Here is a 25,828-nt window from a genome sequence, read left to right on the forward strand (position 1 = left end):
CGTTCCGCGGCGGCTGTGGGCCTGGAGCCCCGCTCCTGGCGGTGTCGTGATCCTGTCGGATAAAATTCTCCTCCGAGCAGGAGGTCAGTTCTCGGTGGAATTCAGTTCTCCGCGCCTCGCTGCTGCCCATGAGAGGCGTGTCCGTGCTCTGCCGGCTTTTTCCAGAGAAATTTGTTGTAAATGCGCCTTTTCTGTATCCAGGGTCACGCCTACTTACAGCGGGTGTAGGAACTGCGTATGCTCCCGCACGGCGCACAGGAGCTATCTAGGATTCAGCATTTTAAATAAAATTGGGGAGCTGCTGGAGAGTGTCCAGCAAAGGGCCACTAAGGTGATGAAGGGACTGGAGCATCTCTTTTGTGAGGAAAAGCTGAGAGAGCTGGGACTATCCAGCCTGGGGAAAAACAGGCTCAGGAAAATCTCATCGTTTGTAAAAACCTGAAGAGAGGGTGCCCAGGCTCTGTCACAGGGCAATCGCCTCAGGTCCTGTCATGGTGCCCAGTGCCAGCACCAGAGGCAATGGGCACAAAGTGGGACACAGGATGTTCACTGAGCATCAGGAAACAGTTTTTCACTGTGTGGGTGACCAGGAGCTGGCCCAGGGAGGTTGTGGATTTGCATCCTTGGAGCTACTCAAAACCCATCTGGACACGGTCCTGGGCATCTGGCTCTAGGTGGCCCTGCTTGAGCTGGGGGCTTCAAACATGAACTCCGGTGGTCCCTCCCCAGCTCAGTGATTCTGTGATTTTGTGAAATTGTGTCACTGTCATCCAAGCCGAAATAATGTATTTGCAAGCAGCGTTCATTGTAGATCCTGCAAGGTACTGAGATTTCCCTGTTTGGCTCTGAAGCATCTCCTCTGAAATCCTGATTAATTGCCTTTCAAGTGACATTGTTAAGGAAAATAGGGTAGAGTTGTTCTCTCCTTAAACTACATGTAAGTGAAGAATAAACATAATTTAATCTGAAATAAAAGCAGGTAATATTACTCTGGGTAACTTTGCTAATATTAGAACTTCAAATATTATCTGATTGTTTTATTCTTATATAAAATCTCATATAGTACCTGTTCTAAGGTGATCATACCAATACAAAGCCACAGCCAGAAACTGTACCACTTATGTTGATAATCCCTATATTTAGGCCTTCAAACCAATTTCTTTGATTTATCTGATAAAATCTTTACTTATTTGAGATACCCATTTACTCATTTCAGGTATAAAACCACTACATTTATTTTTTTTATTTTCATGCTCGTTAAAGTTTGAACTATAGACAACAGAAGGGATGTTTCAGGTCAAAGGAAAGAAGCTTTTATGTGTGCAGGTATGTTGTTGAAATAATCAAGAAAACCCCATACACAATATTCTCATCTCTCCCCATATCATTTGCCTGTATGCTCTTTTGTAAGAAACTATGACCAGACCTGAATTTACCTAATCCTGAGGTACCCTCTTATGCTGTTTTTGTAGCATATTTGTATAGCTATTGGACATTCAACCCATTTTCAGTCTTCAAGTAAAGTTTAGTTTAGTCATTAGAAGAAGCTATGACCTAAACCAAGTTGTATATTTAAGTGGTTTTCTGTTTTTAAAGAAAATTCTGAAGGTTTAGAGAGGGTTTCCAAATGTATATTTTTTATATGTCATTGATAACTCAGGTGGCATTATTTTTAACATCACAAGGCTTTCCCCCCCCCCCCCCCTCAAATTAAGAATTGTTTGGGGAGCTATAGACTTGTTCTCCAGGGAATACTTGTTACAACTCTTGCTGTTGTGTAGTAAAGCATTTTCTGATGTTAGGCAGGAGCTGTGAATTTGTTTCATCTGTAGGTGGCAGCAATGGTACCTTTGGAGAACGAAGTACAGGTTCTTTAATCATCTCCATTTCCTGCACAAGCCCATCTGTTTAAAAAATCTGTTGTTCCTCTTAAAATACAGAGGTTATAGGCATGGAGTGAAAGCCCTGCTATTATGCTCTGATGTGATACAGGAAAAGATGAATGTATACCCTCAAGTTCTTTTCATTCTCTGACTGTTTTGCATTGTTAAATTTTTGAGGGGAGAAAATGTTCTGAAGCAGGTAAGCAACCTGTAAAAAAACCAAAACCAGCTGAATTTCCTAAATAAATAAACAAATAAATAAATAAATAAATAAATAAATGTAAAATTAGATTGTTGGTGCTATTCAATGATTAATTTTGTAACAACTATGAGGTACACAAGACACAGACTGTTATTTCTGAAAATCCAGCAAGGTTCGAATTTTTAGCACTCAAGAAATCTTTGAGTATTGGCACTTGGCTTTTTTTTCACATTTTAAGTGTCAATGTTGAGGATGAATGCCTCTCCACTGTGGTTGTGTAATGGCTTAATAGAATAGCACAAGCATGTCATTCTGTAATAATTAGTCATAATCAATTGAATAGCAGATAGAAAATGTCTTGAGAGACTTATCTTCATAGTCACTGGCACATGAATATCTCAAGTTGATGTTTTTACTTGCAGAATTTTCCTTTCTGTTTCATTATATTTTTATTCTTTTTATCTGGTACAGAGATAAGTAAAAAGACCTTAAACCAAAAAGAAGTGAAGCAGATTTTGCAGAGAGAAAGGCCATAGGCTGCAAGATTCCTGCATGGAGAGGCAACACCGTGTAGGAAATGTAAAATAGTCAGATCAGCAGGTTTATGGGAGATGATTTGAGGCGATGATGAAGGGCCTGGGACATTTCCATAATAAGGAAAGTCTGAAAGAGCTGGTGCTGTCCTGTGTGGAGAAAAGAAGCCTCAGCAATGCCTATAAATATTTTAAGGGTCCTTCCTACCAACATTTGGAAGCAAATGAAAGGATATATACCAAATACCATAGGAGATTTGTCACAATTTACAATTGTGCTTGCTTTGATGCCAAGTCTAACCAGAAAACAAATGAATCATCCTGCCAGTAATTTATCTTGTGAGTTGCTTTATTTACACTCCAAGAATCTGGCACACAAACTTTGCCCCTCCCTCTGTGCCATAGAGTTTTGTAATTTTTTTTTATTATAACAAAGGTCGTAGCAGTGAGTTTGTGGTTTGGCTGACTTAATGGTCTTTCAAGCACTGCAAGGACTGTTTAGGACTAGGATGTTTCTAAAGTGTAAGGGAGAAGCAGGAAGGCACCAAAAAAGACAAGGGTTGATATCATGTTCATTATGAAGACACTGAGGATTATACCTCCTGTCCTAAGAGCTAGAAAAGATACAGGCTGAGGGTGAGCATCATCCTGTGCAGCACATCACAGAGGTGGAATCACACCTGTGTTTTGTACCCTGAAGCTGTTTTAAACATGCATAAAAATTTCATGTTGAGTAACAACAGCTCAGCTGGAGCAGACTCTTGGAAACACCTGTGGTTTTACTAGAGGAAAACAATTTTCGTCAGCTGTCCTATGCTACACGCAATCTCTTCATGCATCATTGCACAGAAGGGATATTTTTTTTTTAAGTGCATTGTATTGCAGTTTTTAATTATAGCCAAAAAGATTGTTCTTTTTGTATAAATCTTTGGGACATATACATGGGTGTACAAATAAATGAATGAAAAAAAGAAAAATATATATATAAGCAAACATATGCATATAATCACACACACATACACTTGTGTTTCCAGCAGAAATATCTGTTGACTTTTGCTCAACACGTCTAATGAACTAAAGTCCAAATTTGAAAAAGAATACACAGATACAGAAACATACGGGGCAAAGTGGTAGCTTTTTAATTTTACTTTGAGGAGGTAAATTGTTAAGTGATTTCATTGAAAAGAAAGTTATAATCTGTTAAACTTAGTATTTATTATTAACAGGGACTTCTGTGTAAATTTTTAGAATACAATTTTTGTAATACCAGCATAAGAAGGACAGATAGCAAATCATTAACTGTGTCACATGGTTTCGATATGATTTGAGTTTCACTTTGTGTTATATCAGTAAGCCCTTTAATTTCCTTGGATTGCATGTCTTGCAAAGGTATGGATGAGAAATCCATGAATATGGAAATCTACAGTTTTTGAAGTTAAAAAGACCTCTATCCATGGCCAGTATTAAGGTAACAGCATTTTAAAATAGAATTTTAAATATGTAGTGAGAACTAAAGCCTTTATAATTCAATTTTATTGTTTCTGTTTTATCACAAAATGTTTCTGTATCACAAATTGATTCAGTATGTTAGTTTTTAGAGGGGGGCTTATATTTATGTTGACTGACAGTTTACTCTTCCTGACCCTGTCGTGTTAGATATCATGTGTTCAATAAGACTGGGGACAATTTAATTCTGATTGATAAAAGAGACCTTCTCCTGTGGCACTTAATTGAAGCCCACCTAGTACTGAGACCATGGTGCTCTTTAGAGTACTATCATGCATAAAATGTAGGGTTATCAAAGTCTGGGATCTTCAACAGTGATTTTATGTGCATCTGTGAGCAGGTGTTGGTGCTTAGATTTGGAATTAAGGCAATGGACATATGTGATAACAGATTTGTGTGACTCAGGCAGAATTTTTTTTAGGTTGTCATGAACAAAATATAAACCTTGTGTCTTCTCAGCTGTTCCAAGGCTCTTTCAGGACTGGAATCCTTATTCAAAATAATTGTGAGACAGTGAGCAAGCTGACGTGCTTGATAATGTGTGGCTCTTCATTTATCTCAGCTAGCCTTATGGCTTCAAATAGCACCAAGGTGTTCAGATGGGTCTGGAGACTGCTGACATGACAGTAGTTTGGACAGTAGGCTTGTCAGGAGTAGAAATCCCCTGGCTCACAGCTTCTCTTCATGCTGTTATTTCAGAGGAGTCTGCCTGTAAAACTTCCTTTCTCCTATTCCACTTTGTGAAGTGCGCATTTACAAAAAGGATAGGGAGGCTATAAAGAAGGAGGAATCCTGTTACCTTTTCTGCTCATTTCAGGTGCAAGATCAGAGGCTACTCCTTGCCACTTGAATGTCTATTATAGCATTAGTCATTAAATGTGAACCTTGGTATCTTGCCTGACATGGCCATAAATTGTCTTCCAAAGGACTTTCTGTTTGAATCTAGTTATTGACTAACCTGTTAATGTTGTGGTTCCTGTAACAGTTAGTGAACTTGCTTTTTTTGCTTTCTTTAATGTTTGCTTTTGGTTTTAAACCTGTTCTAAAAACCATAGATACAGCTTGACAAAGGTGGTATTCAAGTTGCAGAATGACATGTTGTTATATAGAGTAAAAACTGTTTCCTTTGGAATTTTCTTAAGTGAATCCTAGTAATAAACTCTTAAGTTGGTTCATACACAAATTTTCCGACATAAAAAATTCAGAGTCACAAACCAGTTGGGGTTGGAAGGGACCTCTGAAGATCATCTGATCCAAACCCACTGCTAAAGCAGGTTCTGTAACAGGTTGCACAGGTTTCTATCCAGGCAGATTTTGAATATCTCCAGAGAAGGAGATTCCACAACTGGGCAGCCTGTTCCAGTGTTTTGTCACCCTCAAAGTAACGTTTTTTCTCGTATTCAGATGGAGCTCCCTGTGTTTAAGTTTGTCCCCATTGCCCATTGTCCTGTTGCTGTGCATCACTGAAAAGAGTTGGCCCCATCTTCTTGACACCTGGCCTTAAGATATTTGTGTTCATTGATCAGATCCCCTCTCAGTAGTCTCTTCTCCAGCTTGAACAGCTTTCTCAGCCTGTCCTCATGAGAGTGATGTTCCAGTCTCTCAAACATCTTTGTAAACCTCTGCCAGACCATCTCAGTAGTTCCTTGTCTTTATTGAACCGGGGATCTCAGAGCTGGACGCAGTACCCCAGATGCAGCCTCAGCAGAGCAGAGTAGAGGGGGAGAATAGCCACCCTTAAACTGCTGGCCACACTGGTCATAGTGCACTCCACAATGCCATTTGCCTTCTTGGCCACACATTGCTGGCTCATGGTTAACTTGTCTTTTTGTGTTTGTAAACACAGAGTTTAATTTATGATGGACTTTGTACTAAGTCCACTTCCCAGAATCTAACTGTGAATTGAATATAAATTGCGTTGGTGATTTGCAAGAGATTAGTGGTAGTTTATTGGAGAGAATAGGAAAGAACAGTGAAAGGATTCCAACTATCCCAGCTGCAAGCTTGCCTGATCTTTCTGACCTCTTCTAGGCCAGGACATGAAACCTAAGTAGGAGATAGAATGAGAGGATAGAAATAGCTAAGGCCTAGATCCAAAAAAGTAAGCCATACACTCATCACCTTTTCAGGCTGTTATGTTCCCACTTGTCTTCATTAGGAAATTAAGAACTTAAGTTCTCTTTTTTGGGTTTGTACCTAGGTCACAGTGAAGACGTGCCCAGTCAACCCAAGCAAAGAACAGTTATTACCTTTGTTTATGGGTTATTAACCAATTATCTAATTTCATTCCTCTGTGGCAGTGTGCCTGAATTCACAAAATCCAAAGGGACCTGCCTCCACCTGCCCTTTCTCTGCTCCAAGTTCCCTGGTGCAGCTGTTTTCCATGTATTGTCTGCAGCTGTTTGGCACTGGCACCAGCCCAGGCTTGGCATGTCCTGCATCCCATCCTTTGCATTTGCTGCCAGCAGCTTTTTCCTAAGATAAGTAAATGAAGTAAAGGGACCTTGTAATTTTAAGTTTATAGCTTTGCAGAGGTGAATGAGAAAAAGAATGTACTGCCTTATACTGCTTTTCTGTTTCACCTGCCAAATACCACAGATCTAGAGAAGAAAGACATGTAAGGACTACCCAAGAGATCACAAGAATCCTTGCAGTGTTGGGCAATGTAAAATGTAGTTCTGACTACAAATGAAATATATTTACAGTGAGCTATGTGGTTAAATCATCTATGTGTAGCTACACACAGCTTAGAAGACATTTCTCAAGGGGGTATAGACTGGCCTAGGTCTGGCTCCTCAGAAGCCTCTTTAACAGGAGAGCTGCAATCTTGTTTAGCACTTTCCTACTGCGTGTGGAAAACCAAGCAGAAATGATAAAAACACTGGATGTTTGCACACAAATGCAGTAACAGCTGGAAACTGCCAAATGATGTTTATTCTGATACCATGGTGTGTGCTCAAGACAAAAGTTTTCTTAACATTTTGTGCTGTGCACAGTAAAGGAGAAAAGTTCAGAAATTAAGAAAGTTCTGGGAAGGAATCAATCTTTTTTCCATAAGCTTCTTTTAGAAACTTGTTTCTTAGTGTTTTGCAACTCTTAGGAATTATCTCAACAGCTGTTTGAGTGGAGAGTCATTGTTTGGGAGAATGGGTGACCTTAGCAGGTTCAGAAATGCAGCTCTCTTGGGCTGATTGTTCGCTGGTGTCTCAGTACATTCTGTGTTTTGTACTTGCCTGTTCAAATGGTCATGAGAATTGCTGTAGGATATTTTAAATGATGAAGGTATTGTTACTGCTAATCTTCCTTTTTTTCTTCTTCTTTTTAGGAATCAGTAAAGAAAAACTACTCCATCAATTAAAAAGACAATTTACATTTATATTTTCCAAAATAGATATGTATTTTACAAGTTATTTTAATATTTAAATCAAGAGCACAGGAAAATGCAATTCTCTTTGCCATAATAAAAATGGACAACCCAACTTTCCTTTGTATGAAACAATATGAGAAGATGGTATTGTCAGGAAAAAGATTCCATTGTAGGAAAGCATTTATATTCCTTTATATTAAGTGAGGAGAGAATGACAGCAGCGGCAGTTTCACACATTAAGAAGTTTACTAAGCAGAACTTCTTTTTTTTAGTTGGTGGAATGATAATTTATGTAGTTGATATTGGAGTCGACTTCTGGGTAGCTAGTAGGTATTTCTGTCAAGGACAATATTCTTGGAGTATATTGATACTCTGTTTTAGAGGTATTTCATCAATAATAACTCAGATATTTAGTTATGAGTGGTTTAAAAACGACTGGGAAGGTACTGATACTGGGAAGCAGAAGTTGGTTTTTCTAGTTCATCTCTTTCATTGTGGAATTTTTATAAGGTAAGCACATTTAAACATTTATTTTAAAATGAGAAATGGTGCTTTTGGACAGTTATTAAGAAGTGCTTAGTATCGCTTCAGGGACAAGCGCAATTCTGGCCTTAACAATTACTGCTTCATGTGAATAAATGGATTTTGGTGGTAAATTTTGTCAGGTTTTGATGGACATGTAGTTCTTCCATATACCTGTAAGCAATGATTTTTATAATTCACAACCCTGCTCTGTTTGATTAACCAGCCATTTGATGAGACATACCTAATAAAAATGATTGCTTTGAAATGTACTACTGTCATAACTGATAAATATGAGTTTACAAAGTGATGTTATGCACAGTAAGCATCTGAGACAGCTGACGAAGTAAAGTTTCAACCTGAGTGTCTAAACATGTGTAGTAAACTCACCAAGATTCAGAAGAGAAATGAATAGGTGAATAGTTAGTAAGAATATTTGCATGGACTGACTTAATGGTGATAGGAAACTTTGTTTGCTTAGTGGATTACCTTAACTCTAAAGCAATCCACAAACTCTTGGATTTACCTGAACTCATACGCTTTCCAATTAATATCTCTTACCATGAATTTCTATAACTTTGAAGCTTCTTTTCCAGATTTAGCTCCATATTCTCTGAGTGGCTTATTATGTAGTAAACATTATTTTGTTCTTTGACAGTGTTGTCAACTTGGTTGCTTGTTCTTTATTGCACAAATGATATTTTCTCTAGTGCTGCTACTTATGCTTGGAAAATTTCCAAGGTGTTATGTGTAAGTTACAAAGTTCTTTCAGCCACTCCTCACAATTCAGCAGTGTGGTAATGCATATTGTAAAGTATAAGCTGGTAACAGCAATTGGCATCTGGGCTTGTACCTTTGTGATTAACTATTACATACTTCTATCATATGTATTTTCCTTAGTCGTATCAAGGTACAACTTCCTCCTGTCCTCCCACTTAGTCATCTAATTTATGTAGTTAATTTAGACAATGAGTCTCTCAGGTTTATCTGTACAGTAAATGGATAAAAATGGATTCTGTCAAGTCAGGTCATACTTGTTGAGATTCTCTAGAAGGTCATTTGGAGCAGAAACTCATATTCTTCATTCAAAGAGGAAAATGAGGGCCTAGCCATTAAATAAGATTTGGTCAGTGAACTCTTGAGGCTTGAAATTATAAGATGTGAATAAATCTTATCAAATTATCTCTTTTTATTTTTTCCTTTCTTCTTTTCCTTCTTCCTCCTTTCATCTCCTTTTACACCTCCTGCTCCATCTTTGAGCTTAGACTCCTAGAATGGTTTGGTTTGGAAGGGACCTTAAAAATCAGCTTCTTCCAACCCCCCTGCCATGGGCAAAGATACCTTCTACTTGACCAGGTTGATCAAAGCCCCATCTAACACGGCCTTGAACACTTCCAGGGATGGGGCATTGACTGCTTTTCTGGGAAACCTGTGTATCACCACCCCAACAGGAAAGAGTTTCACCCTGATATATTTTCTTAGCCTACTGTCTTTCAGTTTGAAGCCATTCCCTCTTGTTGTATCACTTCATGCTCTTGTACAAACTCCTTCTTCAGCTTTCTGCTAGGCTCCCTTTAGGTGCTGGAACAGGTGACTTACAAACTAGTACCCTGGAGGTTTTGTACAGTGCACAGAACAATGGGAATCAGTTTGGTTTTGCTAACACACTATCAATACTAAGTAATAAATATGCAAATCATGCTGTTATATATAGATGTATATACATGCATACAATATATATAAAATCAGAGGCAAACAAAATTAAAAATATTTCTTATCTAAGAAGGATTTAGTTTCTTTTGTTGGAAAGGGTGCATACCTGCTATTATATTTCATATGAAATAGTATGCTCTATAAGGAGACAAAATTAAGTTAAAAAATGTACATTTTAACATGCTGACTAAAATTATATTCAGCCTGACCCATTGAAATGGTTCACACAGATGTTTGTAGAATTGAGAACAGTCGTGACAAAAAAGACAATATTAAGACAATAACACTGTCACAGAATGTGGGGAAATGGGAACAGGTGCCCAAGGAAGTGGGTGAGTCTCCATCTCTGGAGATATTTAAAAGACATGTAGATGTGGCAACTAGGTCCACCAACTTGATAGTGCTAGAGCAGTAGTTGTTCTCAATGATATTAAAGATCTTTTCCAAATGAAATGATTCTGTGATTCTATGTTTGATCACATTTTCTTAATGTAAATTTACTGACCTAAGTATTGACTTTGTTGCATTAGTTTCATGGGTTTAATCCAAGTATTTTGATACTTAGAAGGTGAAATTTAACATGCAGCAGAGAGTAATTTTCCTTTTATAAGGATTTATGCAATGCTGAAGGCTATGACTGCATGGCCAGAATTTTAACAGGACAATCATTATTGCCAGGTCACTCACACCCTGCCTATATGAATTTGTAAATGGCACCCAAATATTTATCAGTGTAGTTTGATGAGATATAGTATAATGCTGGGATTGTGTTACAAGTCAGTGGAAATCGGAGAGGAAGCATGTGATATGGAAACTTTGGCAAGGCCACTTACTTGTCACATGTGAAGACTGTGAAGCAGCAAAACAAAATAGCTGTCACCCCTGTGAATTCCCAGCCAAAGACAAAGCCTTCCTAATTCTACAGGATCAAACTTCATCACTTGTGAAATGGTGGTGAATATCTAGGAACATCTCAAGAACAGAGAGACAATGGAGCTGTGTTTCCATGAGTTTTTATAATAAGTAGGAGCCCTGTTATCTGTGTTCTCCACAAAACAATACTACAAATGCAGAAACCCTTTTCGTTTCTCCTGTCAAAATGAATGATATTTAGAAACACTAGTAATTCTTTAGCATTCACATATGACAATACCAGTTGCAAAGAAATTGTAGGTTTTTTACTCTGTTGGCTTCCAAGTAGCTTATATGCCTTGAAATAACAAAAAACCTGTTCTCTTTGATGAATTTGTAAGGAGAAAAAGTAAATGGTAAACCGACATTTCTCTGTATTATTGACATAACCATTTCACATTCCATTTAAGATGTACCTCTAGCTAAAACACATAACTAATCCAGTATTTTTATTAATGTATTTTTGTTACAGTTGTAGTACCTTTTTAAAAGACTTTGCAGTTTGTGAATATTGAAGCACTGTAGCAATAGATATATTATAGGAAAATAGATTAGAGGAGTATAGCTATTATAGTTTCAGAGCAGGCATAGGGTTTAACTGAGCTGTGGGCATGATAAAGGAGAAAATTTAAACCTGACCTCTCCTTTAGTATGGACTGAACTTTGCCCTAGGCTGGGAACGTACTTCAACATTAGGTCTAAAAGTTGGTTATGAGCCCTTCCTAAAAAGTCATATTACATGCCAAAGAGACAGATGAGAATGACAGTTTAAGTACAAAATACTCTTAATATATGACAATTTTTCACAGTGTACTTACAGTAAGTAACATAAACGTGGATGTTGGAGAACGCCCTGCTTAATACATAATCAAAGAGCAGTAGAAGTATTTGGAGTTTACTAGAAAAAAAAAAGTATTCTATAAAGTGTTCAAAGTCAGAAGTGGACTAATCAAAACCGCTACAACTAATGACAAATACATAGCATGTCATCTTATAACAATATAAACCTAATACACAATGCTCAGAAGGAATGTGCTCTAAAAACTTACAAGTGATTTCAGGTATTTATCCAGCTGAAACATTTATTTTAGGACAGCTCTTGCCTTACATGTCACCTGCCATCTCGACTGCGAGCTCTGCAGCTCAAAATTTTTGCAGCTGATTTCCACTTCTTGCTGCTTGGACAAACACAGGCTCTGGTGGATGAGTCCATGGGCAACTAGCAGATCAGTCTACCCAATTGTTTTTTTCTTGAAAACATTGCAAACTTTCCAGTTTTTTACATCTCAGATGCAAGAACCAGATGTTTTGGAATACTAATTGTTTTATAAACAGGAAAAATGCTTTAGATGCCTTGCCAAACAGTTCAGTTCATTGCTTATGAGTGGTTATTCAGGGAACAATGAGATAAATACACAAAACCATAAAAATAAAAATTAGTTTCCTTTGGGAGTAAACAATGGATCCAGAGGCAGTTCATGGACTGAGTGGCAGGGATGCAGCCTATGAATCTCTGCAAGGAGAAAAGGAAAGGCTCTTATGTAACAAAGCTGCTCCACACCTACTCTATTGTTGCTTCCACGTTGCAGTTCTCACTTGTATGGTCAAAATGCCTTAACATACCAGGGAATACGTAATGAATCTTCTAGCATACCCTTAACCCAGGAACTGACAATCCTGGCTGTCTTGCTCGTGGCTGTGGAAGAGAGCCTTACACTGCCTTCCCTGTGGTTAAAGGATTTGGTCTTTAACGGTGGTAAAGGTGTTAAACTTTTAACCCCTGAAGGAGCCAGGGATTCTTCCGAGCTCCCTTAGTAAGGAGAGGAGTCCTGAGCTCCAGCGTTACGCTGGGAGGAGACGGCCCTGTGAGGTCTGGCTGGCTGATGGTCCGATGATCTGCTGCCCTCTGTTCTCTACGTACGGTAAATGCAAGGCACGAGTTTCATCAGGCCCCTGGTGAGTCTGATACTGTGGATGGTCAGGGAATTAGAAAGCTGCCCTTCAGCATGAATCTTGAAGTTCTCTCAGATGCTGTCTTAGGGAATGTAAATAGGAGGCAAGTTAAGGCATAGGACCATGCCTTTCTCAGCTTGTGTATTAGCGGTCTTGTGTAACTAAGATAAGCAAGTGTTGGCCTGTGGAGTTCTGCTTAATTTCTCAAGAAAATAAATCCAAGTGAATGATGAAACTGTCATAATTTATTTACTGAATTAGTTTCTCTTTGGATGAGGAAAGACTCTAGTAGTCTTTGCAAGGCTAGAAAAATTGGCTGAATAACAGTGAGTTTTCTTTAAAAGTAACTACTCAGGCTGTTCTTGCCTGCTGGTTATAATCAAAGTGGGTTCATTGGAGAAGAATGTCAGAACTGGGAACTAAAGACAGAAATAGGTTTAGAAGTGATGTCTGAAGCCTGCTATGGTCAAAATCCTGTTTATGGAAGAACACATGGATTTATATACCTATAAAGCCAAGAACTTAGTGTAAATTAAATTCTAACAGTTGATTCCAAGAATTGTTATTAATCTAGATCTATTTATTACAGAAAAATAAAGAATACATCTGTACATTAAAGTCTTCAGTAATAATAATAATAATAGTAATGCAGTTAAAATTGCTACATACATCTTTTTTCATTCCTATCCCTTTTTTTCAAGCCATCCCTTATCATCATATGCATGTGCTTTTCTACACTGTATCCTATCTCTCCACATCTCAGGACCTCTGCTATTATAATAAGACTAGATTTCTCTATCCTACATCATTATGTATTTAATAAATATCTAATTTGATAGGGTATTAGCAAGCAGTGTATCTGCCTGTTACTTTTACCTATATAAATATATGACCATGGCACAAAAAAAGAGTAAAACTTATATTTCAGTATTTTCTGAAATATAAGTCTTCTGATTATTAGAAAGTAACAATGTAGTAGGTTTTTTAAAAAGTCCATTTTATGTTTGCGATTCATCAGGTATTATCCTTGGGGTTTATGGAGCTATATTCTACTTACATAGATGTGTATGTTCACAGCTGGATATTCATTAATACCCTGAAAAGGATACAAAGAAAGTGAATGAGTATCTCAAAGAGAGACTGAGGAGAGACGCTAAGTGAATTTTCAGAAATGCAGTAATTTAAAGAAATTAGATCCTAACAAAATTATGTTTGTAATCTTTATTTAGAAAAGTCTCATTCTGTTTCATTAGTTTTGTTATTACATGGTATTGCTGGGCTTAAATGATTCTCTGATATCCCTGATACCAGACTGGTATCAGACAGAACTTTACCAGAGCAGAAGAAGGAAAAAGTTGTTATAAGGCTGTATCATTTTATTGAGTTGGTCTTCTAAAAAGTCCTGTCTAATCAAGTGTCCTTTTTAAAATAGGTATTGGTTTGCTCTGAAATATGGCTGTCAAGTTGCATTTAAACAAACAAGTAACAGAGGTGCATCAGAAGTAGATCCTTCCAACTGCATTGAAAAAAAAGCTATTGATGCAATGACTGATATTAACATGCTCAGGGTGTTCAAGACGTTTCTTGAGACCACACCACAACTTTTTCTTCAGATTTACATCCTCATGGAACATGGCAAAACTAATTTCTATCAATGTAAGTCTTTTTCCTGCTGTTGCAAATTGAATTTCTTACCTAAGAATATAACTCATGACTGGATAACATTTTAAATGTACCTTGGAAAACATGTGTTCCGCTGTATTATTACTCTGCATTTAATTAGAACTTCTGTCTGGTAAATGGTCAATTTTGCTAAATCAATAAGAAGGAAGATTTCACTATAAAAATGAAAAGTCATATTTAAATACTGTGCATCATAAATATAAAAGTCATAATATCTAATAAAACTGTAATCATGCATCACTTGAAAAGAAGCTCTTAAGTGCAATTAGCTTGTAATTTGCAGAGCAGTTTGATATGTGTGGTTTTGATTACAGATTATTTTAAAACTGCTAGCTAGGCATTTGGAAGTCAGTTACATAATTAAAGCAGGCCCATGAGTATATGTTACAGGTGGGGGACAGAGTCAAAACTAAATCTAAGGATATGTAGAATGGAACATGGTGAAGAGATATTGGTTCAACTCTGAGAAGCAAGACAGCAGACTGTACCATTTCCAGCTCTAAAACTAGAAGAATTACAGGAAGGACATTGACTTATACAGGCTTGGAATTTATCTAACCAAATGGGGATACCTGCGTTGATGTCTAGTGTTCCTTCAAAGTCCATGGAGTCAAAATTTACTAATGGAAAAGGATCAGACAAATCTAATCTTGGATATGACCATGTGAAGGATCATGTCTTAGTTATAGATTTCTACATTTTAGACACAGCAGACTCACATATATTGGTTGCTGAAACCTAAATTTTTATGGTCTATTTGCAATACTTTGGGAATTTCTAAGTCACCTGTGCATGGACGTGGCAGATATGACACACAACTTGGACAAGGTCATTAAGGACCAGGAACTGGGCAGGATAATGTAAGTGTACCAAACATCATCAGATGCCTAGATTTAAGTAACTAAAGTGAGCCTTAAAATTATGGTGACTTGCTTTGGAGCAGAGAGTAAATATAAAACTGGGTTAAAGAAAGTGTTAGGAATGCATGATATTTTGTAAAATTTCATTCAGCAATCATAGTGTAAAATAGTGTATCTTTTTCTCTGATGTAACATTTTTCCTTGTGTTTTGTTTAGATGCTGCCATTATGATGTCTTTTTGTGGTATCTCCTTAACAATGGTTGATTATCAGATATCACTACGAAAATCTCTGCCTGACAAAGATGAATTTCATGTGCTTTCCAAGTTCACATACCTCTTCTATAAGTTGCTTACCATCACGTCTTGGATACTCAGTATTTCATTGATCACTCTACTCAGTGTCAGAATTTCTGTAATTCTGCTGATATTTCTCTGGATCGGTGGCTTCACTTGGACTTTGAAACAGCATACAACATTTTGCAAGTCTAAGAAGATGGAATATCTGTACAGAACTGTAGTTGGAATAATTCTAATTTTTTCCTTTTTTAACATAAAGGGGAGAAGAACAAAAGTTTGCATTTCTATTTATTATGCTACTCACACTGTAATGACTCTAGGTATTTTGTTTATATATATGTTCTGGAAACCTTCCCTTATGAAAGGAATATGTTTTACAATTATAAGCATCTTAACTATTTTGAGTCTGGTGTTAGGTATTATTTTTCTTGCTGTTTATTACAGTCATTTTCATCCCAGTACTTATTGCAGACCTCAGGCATATTCAGATGAAGTTGATGGAGCAGCAGGGCAGAAAGTTAGAGTGAAAACAGGTAGATTTCATAATTTCTTAATGCAATGAGCATTACAGGGGTTTTTTGTTGTTTTTGTTTCTTTTGGTTTGTTTGTTTTGGTTTGGTTATTTTTGTGGCCTTGAAAGCAAATGCTTGCTGGACAGTGTGTTTCTCTGTAATTGGTACTTGTGTAGCATCACTGAGGAGTACATAGTGGACCAGAGTTGTCGGCTTTGAATAACTATTTGTTTTCCATGATACAAAGACTCTGTAACATGAACATTTGTGTGCTGGTGAAAGTTAGTTTGTCAAAGAAATTATTTAACCTATCCATCCAACACAATTCATAGTTTTAGGTTTTTAGCAATGCAAATGTAACATAGAAAAAGCTAAGAGTTAATTAAATGAAATATAGCATTAAACCCACATTCTATTAACTTGAGTTGAGTCTGTTAAAAACAAGGCTCTTTTTTTGTTTTGTGGAGGATTTTTTGGTTTTGTTTTGCTTTGTTCTTCTTGCTGGAAGGAAAGAAGAGTGCATTTAAAATAACTGAGGTCAGTGTTCAGTCTTCTGCTTCCCCCCATTACTGTAAGAGCTGTAGTCCTGCATGTTAACACACTGTACTGCCTTCTCCCTGAACATCCCCTGAAGAAGAATAGCTTTGATCTATGGCTCAATCACTGTATTGCCACAAGGAAATTTGGGGAGATATTTTCAAGCATTTTATCATCTAGGTGTTTTAATGACTTCTTTGTTGTTTTTGTTCTGGTAATCTTTCACACAGTCTTCTGTATTTAGGGGTGATGCCAGCTTGTTCTGGGTTATAATAGCAGCCTGAGGGATTTATGGATGGCAACAGGAGTCTCGCTTGCAAATGAAGAACCATCTTCCATGAAGCTTTTATCTCCTTTGGGCTCCAAGGTGTAACTCTTTAAATGCTGATTTCCACTGAAATATGCACTGAAATTTCCACTGAGGCTATGCAGAGCAGGCAGTGGTGCAGCACCTTTATCACTGGAGAAAAGAGCAGCAACTGTTCTGATGCACTCACAGGGTCTGGCAAAAGATAAACTAGCTTGTCTATCAAGAATTTTTGGCAGAAGGCAGAGTGAAACCAGAAAACATTTCAGCTGTGTGTCCAAATGCTAAATCAAGAGCAATGAAATAAGGTTGATAGCCACAGTTTATTCAGAAATAAAATCTAAGGGGGAATATTTCAGAGCTGTTGTGTTTTAAATCTGTGTTATGAAAACCTGGGGCTCCTTCTCTCCCCTTCTTTCTCCTTCCATTAACTCCACATTTGCAGTTAGATTGACCACAGGCAAAGGTAGGGAACTAGGTTTGAGAAAAGAGGCTAGAGATAAGAAAAATTAATAAACTTGGCCAGGAACCAAATCTGTTAATATTATTTATTGACAATAAATTTCTGTGAAACTCTGGAGGAAGGGCTGAAGCTTTGGTTGATAATTAGGTTTCTTAAGAGCTGTGTCTTGTGTCTTTTGCGTCAAGTTCATGGGCTGCAGACTGCTTTTTTCTTGTTACTCTTTCAGCCTTACCAGAGCTCAGGGGAAGTTTCTAAATGCATTTCTTTCCTGTTCTATGTCCACACTTCTCTTTACCAGGCCAACCACATACATCTCCTTGATCCTATTCAAGGAAATTAGTTTCTATGTGCATAGTTTGGACCGAACGGTCTGCCTTTCTGAGGCGGCACGTGAGAAATTGGTGTAGTGAAAAAGAGTTTACTTCTAAAATCCTTCATTCTTGCTTGTGGGTAACAAAATGTGGTCCACAAGTAAAGATAATCCATGTGACAAAGGAATGCTAATTTAATTTTACTAAAATTGGTATAAAACCCAGTACCTTAACTTCTTTTACTTTGGAAGAGAGATATCCAGATTTGCTAGCCGTGGAACATCTTCTTAGGTAAGGAGAAAAAGCCCAAGGCTTTAATGCACCATGATTGTCCTAAGTTCTGTCTTCTTTATTGCAGAATATTTATTACTGGTGATGGTGTCCTTGGCAGCAAAGTGCATGCCTGCTTTTATTTCATAAAGGAAAAAATAGAACTGTAAATAGTGAAGACAATCCTTATATGGCTTCCCACACTTTTGCTGTTTGTTAATCTAAAATCCTGAGAAGGGACTAGGGTAAGGGATGGTGGAAAATAGAGAATATTATCTCTATCTTGCAGAAATGACAAAATGTTGTCTAACTAGTTTTTAGAAGATGACCTCAAACTTTATCCAAGATCTGAGAAGCAAACCTCTGGGGAAATATGTGATCCTAAGTCCTAGTGTGGGCAATTAAGCCCTGGGACCTCCAAGTTCTCTGCCTGCTGCCAGAAATCTGGAGCCTGAGTTGGTCATGAGGAAAATTAATTTCTGGTGTAACAAAATAATTTGTCTTGGTGATTTTTTTTCTCCTTTCAATGAACTGACAAATTCCAAAGAGAAGTCTTTCATTGCCATCTCTCTGGCCAACTCCTAACACTCATTTTCTCTCAGGGGAGAAAAGCTGAACTTTGTGGTGCCTTCTGTTGTTCTCCTTATGTCTCCTCATTCCCTCTTCTGTGCCCCTAAGAAGAATATTAGACTGAAGTTTAGTTGGTAAGAAAGAAATCTAGGTGGCTATTTATATTGTTCTAATTCAAATGCACACCAAACCAAATTACTTCAGTTTCAATCCTTATTTTAGGCTTGTAAGTCCTAGTGGATATAAATTTAGCCATATCCTAAGCCTGGAAATGATCCTTTGGGAAATCATTTAGGTTCTTTTCATAAATCTTAAAGCTATTCAGTGTCCTTCCACCAATATATCTCTATTTTGTTGTCATCAGTCCAGGGACCTCAAGAGATGGGAATTCCTGGTGGTTTGCTCCCTGTAAATTTTTATCTACAGGGGAATATTATGAGAATAAAAAAACTTAACTTTAAACTTGTCTATTTCTTCTTGACTTTGAGTTCAAGATTTTCACTTGATTCCCTTCATTTTCACAGCTGTGAAAATGGCTTCTCATTCGTCTGGTTGTTCTAACTCAGAAAGCACATGAATTGACTCCAGATACATTTCATATCACCAGTGACTGCTTCAGACAAAACAAAGCTCCACTTCACCTGGGTGTAAAGTTCAAACAATAGACTTCATATATATCCTTTCTGCTTCCCAACTACCCTTAAAATTCAGCTGCCACTCAGTTCATGCATTGCACTTGACCTTGTCATTGTAATCTAACAGCAAATTGAAAACAAATGGTTTTTTCTTTTTTTTTTCTTTTTTTTTTTGTGTTAAGTATGCCCATTACATCTTACAAAAAGTATTTTAATAAGTTAAATAAAATTAATAAACAATTTCTTCCTGTTTTGACTACTGTCAGACCTGGGTAAGAAGAACAACATCCAACAGAATTGTTTTAATTATCCTACTAATATTCAGCGTGCCATTTGATGGCATGGGTGAGCTCACCTGATGTACCACAGATAGTACTGATTTATTAAGCCATAATTGGGTTTCCAATAAACATTTGTCAAAATAATGTATTCATTCAAACCAAAGCCTTCTTTATTTATTCATATAAAAGAGCACTTAACTTTCAACAAAGAATTGCCTGCCATCAAAAACACTCCATAAACAGGGGAAATTTATTAAGATACAGTACCAGAGGGTGACCGGTGGAAGACTAAAGTTCACTTTAACCCTTCAAAGAGCTGAGTTCTACCTCTTTCTTGGTACTGGTACTGTACATATTTCTCACTAAAAGCCTCAAGCCCAAACATTAAACTTTGTATATTTACACATGAAAGCACCATTTCTTTTTTCTTATATCTAAAAGTCTGTTTCAAAACTAGCATCTCCTATTTATATTACACAGTCTAGAAGCATGCACACATCTCAAAGTTCTTTAGGCTTACCTACATTCTGCCCACAGGTTTCACCATATGTGCATTCTTCCAAAAACATGGTAAGCTTTGAGAGGTTCAATGATGTATCTCGTCTGAACATGAGGTAATTCATTACTTGTAATTCATTCCAACTGAAGAATTTTCCTGTTGCACCTCTTTGCACTCTTCTCTATTTACTTTGCACTTTAGTTTAATTTTACAGAATTTTAGTAGAATAGCAAAGTAGATGGGCTGTACAATTGATGTCTGAATGGAGTGGAGCTTACCCCTTGGAGACCACCTTCAAAAAAAGTGTTCTTTTACCTCCAATTGGCTAACATATAATGCATAAAGTCACTGAAGGTTCCCACTATGCAAGTTTTATGTTTTTAGCTTAGTAAAATGTAGACCGTGGTGTGATGGGGAGTGTTGCTTCAAAATTAATGTAGCTTGCTAACAACTGTTGAAAATACAAACGGCACTTGCCTTCCTGTGACTGTATTTCAGTTTCCATATTTTTAGCATACTTTTTATTTCTGACAGTGAACATAGATGTAAATAACAGATTAGAATGAGGAAGAATAGGAAGATTTTGAAGTGCATGTTCATGCCGCAGAAACTCTTGCTAATCTCAGTACAAATATGTTAATATCATTACCATTATCATTACTACTTGTGGACTCTTTGTCAAGGTGAAGAGGATATGCTTAGAAGAATATCTCTGTTGCAAATGGAATGCGACAAAAAGCTAGTGGTAAAGTTCTGTAATGCTTTTCTTCTCAGCACTGACAAGTGATCTAAGTCTCTCTGATTTAGCACAGGTATTTTTTAGTGGGAGCCTAGAAAAGACACAGTTAACTGTCTGTAGGCAGTAGGATGATGAAAATAAAGTGCTAAATCTTACTGGATGCTTCCTGGCCACTATGAGAAAGTAAATGACAAAGCTACATGTTTGCAGGTTCCTTGCAGAAAGGAGCAGAGAGGAAGTGACATAGTGGATAGAGAAAGAGGGAACTGGTATTTTTTTCACTTCATGTATTCCACACATTCAATCTAACTTGAAGTGTCTTATGCTGTAGTAGAGCAGAAAGAGACCTCAAACATAATTTTGTAATTTGTCCTACAGCACGATCACTGTGCTTGTTCCATTCCTGGCAGATATTTTCTAACAGGTTCTGAAAAATACAATATTCCAGTCAAATAGGTCTACACAGTCTTCTCAGTTAGAAGCCTCTTATGTTCAGACTCCCTCCTGCAGTCTCAGCACCTTGTTGTCCTCACTGCCTTGCCAGGCAGACAGGTACCCTCTTCCGTGAAGCAGAATTTTACGTTTGAAGATCATGATCATTTTCTCAGACTTCTTGTGCCAAACACTGGAAACCACTTAATGATGTTTTCATTTTCTTCTAACTGACAGTTCTTCCTACTGCTTTCTCTTCCATTTCACCATGTCCTTCTTCAAGTTCTGGGTCAAAATTGTTATGCCGTATTCTAGCTACTGCTGAATGTATCCAATGGATTATTTCTTGTGTCCACAGACTATAATCCTATTTTTGTATTGTAAGTAAAATTTGTATTTTTGTATTGTAAATAAAATTTTAATATCTTACAATGTCTTGACTTTTAACGACTCATGTTCAGTGCACTGTAGAACAAATATTCCTGTGCAGAAGCATTGTCTTATCTGTTCTTCTCTCTTAGGGTGTTTGGTTTCCAATGTAAGATCCAAGTTCAGCTCCTGCCTTCTTTAAGGCCTAGCTTCCTTCAGAGATTTGTTTTCATGAATAGAAAACATCTCCTTTTCAATGGCAAGTATTTGTTCAACAAAATTTGTCTGGGTGTTCACATAAAAGTTTGAGGCACTTCAGAAAAATACCATTAGCTTTTTTATAATTTTCCTGTGCTTTTATTTGGGTTTTTCAAAAAACTATGTCTTACATGAAGATTTGCATCATTAGTGAACTATGAATTATTTAACTGAGAGAAGAAATGCATTTGTGTGGTTGAAGTTATGCTGTGTGGAGATACACAGCACTGCCATGATGGGGACTGCATGCTGTTGACTGTTTTGTAAGTCACTAGGTCTTTGTCATACTGTTTAGCTGGATGAAAAAGCAGAGTGAGAAGAGAGTATTTTTGTAATTTGGACTCTGAAAAATGGAAAATGTACAATGACACAGAAAGAACACATACTATAGGTCTCTTCCATTTTTTTTTTTTTTTGAGCTGTATTTTGCTGGCCTGTAGACATTTGTAAACTTAGATTTTGAAGACTAGGTGGTAGTCACCTGACAGTTGCTTTTGTCACAACTCCAAAGCAGAAAACAGTACCTCATACAGTTCTGTGCTGCTTTGCTACATGCACGAGTGTGCAGCAGAGTTATCTGAGTGGTATTGATACCCTTACTTGTAGGCTGGTATTTACCTCAAACTTCTGACAATTAATTCAAATTGTATGTTAGGTTTATAGGGTTCTCTAAAATCAATGGAGGAAAAAGCCACGCCCAAGGTACTGCCATCCTGTCTGCCCTGACACCTGTTTAGGATGTGGTAAATATTCATTTACAGGTGCCCTTTCCCATTGACTACAGCAAGAATTTTGACAGGATGAAGTCTAGTTAGGCAAAACCTTGTAAACTTGGTTCCCAAGTTATGACCTTTTGTATAGTATTATGTGTTAGGTATTGCTTTGGTGCAAATTGCTGATATGGCCATATTTTCTCACTTGAGAAGAAAAGAGGAAGCAATTTATTCTTGGTGAGTTCTCCCTGGGTTCTCTACCATGACTTTGAATGCATTGTAACTCATAGTCTGCAGAGCTGAACGGCAGTTACATAAACACAAGGAAAAAAGGCTAGGACACACAATATGGCCTAATTCCTTACAATCAACTTCTTAAATGACACTACTGGAACTTGCATAAGCTAATGAGTGTGTACTTTTGCAATCAGTTATCGTAATCAACAGCATTTTAATAAAGCATAATATAAGCAGAGTTATATTTCAAGTTGAATGTCCATTTCTACTGTGATGTGTGAATTTTCATAGAATAAATAAGCGTGGCGGTTTCAAACAAGAATGACTATTGTGTAGAAAAAATGAATATAAAATTATTATTAGTGATTTAACATCTATAATTATAATCAGATGTGGACAACAATAGCTATCAGTAACTCATTTATTCCTTTCTTTGAAGAGAGAAATGAAACCCTAAAAAGCCTTTTCTCGCTTACATTTTCCCAGCCAAAAAAATAATGTTTACATGTATGTATTTAGAAGTATAATTAAAGCAGCTGGGTGTGGCCTTCCTCAATCAGAAAGAAAAACAAAACACAAACCCACAAGGTTTTTTTTTTTGTTTGAGTTTTTCTTGATAATGAGGGATTGTTAATGGAAGAATAGAAACATAAACTTGCAGGCCTTGTTATGGGCAACAGTTGTTTTTCCCTCACCAAAGTGGGCTGGACCTCTGAGGTTCAGCAGTCACCAAAACACACATGCAAGGTGGATGGCCCCTTGTTTGCTGGTTAATGGCTACTTACCCTTGTGTGCTTTAAGGAAAGTACTCAGCTCAGCCACTTGGGAAGAAAGCAACTGAATCCCACTAAAATACTAGGTCTTCCAGCTTTTGTTTATCAATAAAATTTTCAAATGTGTGACTGTCAAAGCAAGGATAAGTCTGCTGCTTAGAAAATCCCAACAATATTGTGTTAGTGGTATCCTATGTCAGACAGCCATACACCTAGCCAAGAATTCTACATGATTTAGGAACCCCCATCCAAATTTTTGTTTTAAAAAAGGGCTTTCTCAGCAGTAGATTGGAGAGACTCTGTAGTTACTGTTAACAGTTTGCTGTAGATAATCTCAGAAAATTGATGAGTGTTGCCCAGGGGAATAAATTGATCCATTCAATATAGCATTATGCTAAAACAAACAAACAAACAAACAAACACCCAACCAACCAACCAAAAAAGCCTGTTTCCTGAATTTTAGAAGACTGGATTCTCCAACAGCCTACTGAGCTCCAGAAACAAGTTTTCAGCAAGTCCAATTCACCAACACTTAATCCACTGTGTAGTCAGAGCACAGCCTAAGAAGTCAAAATGTAAAACATTCCAAGCCATTAAGAAATAATTTCAGAGAAGTCTTGCCTGTACCTTGTCCCGCTTACTCCTTCATTTTCTGTAGGGCTCACCTTGTGCTTTTTCAGGAGCTAGCTCTCCTGTTGCTGTTCATTGAGAAACAGGCAGCCTATGCATATGTAGGACAGTATGTACCACCTGAGTGAAATTGAGGCATAGGGGAGAGAGAGAAAGACTATGTCAGTCTGTTGATCTCCCATTTCATCCACTTTACTGCTTCTGTGCACTCATCTTCATTTCCCCAGTCTTTTCCTACCCCTTCAAGCTTTTATGTGATTTCTCCATCCTCTGATGCCTATGCCAAAGCCACTGCTGCACTTCTGCCCCTGACATAATTTTGTAACTTATTTATTACTTCTTCTCTTTCTATCCAGCTCTGTGACAAGCATGGAACAGCTGAGGTTGAAAGGGACCTCTGAAAACCATATAGCCAACCCTCCTGCTGAAGCAGGGAAATGTGGAGGCACAGGGATAGTTGCGAAAATTCCCTAAATGCAGTCATGTTACAGTTACAGCATTCAGCAATGTTCCTGGCTTGGAATTTTTGGGCTGTGAGAACTTGAAAAAACAAACATACCAAGAAAATCTCCCAGATCCTGAAGTGGCATTGTTACTCTTGAGCAGGCCACAGTACTTAACATTTCCAGGTAAAACTGAGAAAGATAAAAGGGGCCCAATTGCCAGAAAGACCTGTAGCTTTTACAGGGCTTTCAACACCTACGTATTAATAGAAAAGCCTGATGAAATCTTCCTAATTTAAATGGTTTGTGAGAAATCTCAGCCTACACATTGTTGCTCTATCACACAACCACTCCTGATACTGCTATTCCCCTAACTTCTCACAGAGTGAGGTTGAATAGTCACACCTTCCATGTTTGCAGGTGTCCACAGGAGCTGTGGAATGACCATGCAGCAAGGGCAGGAACCCGAGGACCACCTCTAATCCCCTAAACCCCTCTGAAGGGAAGCATTAGTGTACTTCAGTGAGCTGCTTAGTTGGCACCTTGGGCCCAGAGAGTTTTTTACTGTGGATATGGTGTTGTTTGAGAGTCGATAAAGGCCTTTGGACTTCAGTCAAAGTATTCCCACAATGTTTCACTGATCCATGTGTATGGTCTGGTTTTGGTCAGTAAGTCCAGGACTCCAGAGCCACTGACCTCTCTTCTTTTTAACTTATCTCTGTGTTCCTATAGCCTGGTTTATATATGTCTGTATAACCTGCATTTATTTTGTCCTAAGTATTTTATCTTCCGTACTCTAGGCAATGTAGTTGACGTGAAAGGAGTACCTCTGCCAGTGTTGTCTTCTGGTGTAACAAACAGAGCAAACATGACACCAACAAAAATAGCACAAAGTAACACAAAATATTAATATTTATATAATGAAAACAGATGGTTGTTGCTGTGCTGGGAGGGGCAGTATTGTATAAGCCACCATAAGTGTGGGGGCTGCTTTTCATTCTCCTAATCCTTCCTTGACATCCTCGGTCTGTTGCCTGCCAACTAATATCCCTCATGCATAAAATATTAACCAGCAGTTCTAGCATTAATCATGCAGTTGATTGTCTTTATCTAGGCACTATTTTAATCTGAAAACAGTTTACATTAGAAACACATTCTTAGCAGAATTGCTAAAAAAGACTTTGTAGTTTTTCAAATAGGCATCAGGGCATTGGTATGGTGATTTCCTTGCATGGTAATAATGTTAGAAGTTAGGTTTGTGAAGAAAGCATTCTACACTTCTGAGAATTAATTTTCTAAGTGTTTAATAAAGAAAGGAATTTAACAGAGGGAAAAAAATAATTTCAGATATTGAATTTTTTAAACAACTTTTTGTATGACTCCATTCTCTCTCTACTCCCCCTCTAACTGTCAGAGT

General features: G+C 37.5%; 1 protein-coding gene across 2 annotated transcripts; it reads left to right on the forward strand.

Moving 5' to 3' along the window:
- The first annotated feature begins 3,886 nt into the window (after nt 1–3,886).
- Nucleotides 3,887–19,287, forward strand: XKR9 (XK related 9). 2 transcript variants are annotated; one of them, XM_004175238.5, is made up of 4 exons: nt 3,887–4,086; nt 6,425–8,001; nt 14,024–14,247; nt 15,351–19,287. In XM_004175238.5, the coding sequence occupies exons 2-4, from the start codon at nt 7,625–7,627 to the stop codon at nt 15,992–15,994; spliced, it is 1,245 nt and encodes a 414-aa protein (XP_004175286.5). In that variant the 5' UTR covers nt 3,887–4,086; nt 6,425–7,624; the 3' UTR covers nt 15,995–19,287. The 2 variants fall into 2 exon arrangements, with proteins under 2 accessions (XP_004175286.5, XP_072780858.1); XM_072924757.1 differs by having other exon boundaries at nt 7,450–8,001.
- Nucleotides 19,288–25,828: the final 6,541 nt, after the last annotated feature.

Source organism: Taeniopygia guttata, chromosome 2, assembly GCF_048771995.1.
Source record: "Taeniopygia guttata chromosome 2, bTaeGut7.mat, whole genome shotgun sequence".
NCBI lineage: Eukaryota > Metazoa > Chordata > Aves > Passeriformes > Estrildidae > Taeniopygia > Taeniopygia guttata.

Excerpts from the sequence above, each read along its gene's own strand:
- XKR9 (XM_004175238.5), top strand. The coding sequence starts at position 7,625 with ATGAGAAGATGGTATTGTCAGGAAAAAGATTCCATTGTAGGAAAGCAT. Across the intron at positions 8,002-14,023 it reads CATTGTGGAATTTTTATAAG|GTATTGGTTTGCTCTGAAAT; the intron begins GTAAGCACATTT and ends TTTTTAAAATAG. Across the intron at positions 14,248-15,350 it reads CAAAACTAATTTCTATCAAT|ATGCTGCCATTATGATGTCT; the intron begins GTAAGTCTTTTT and ends TGTTTTGTTTAG.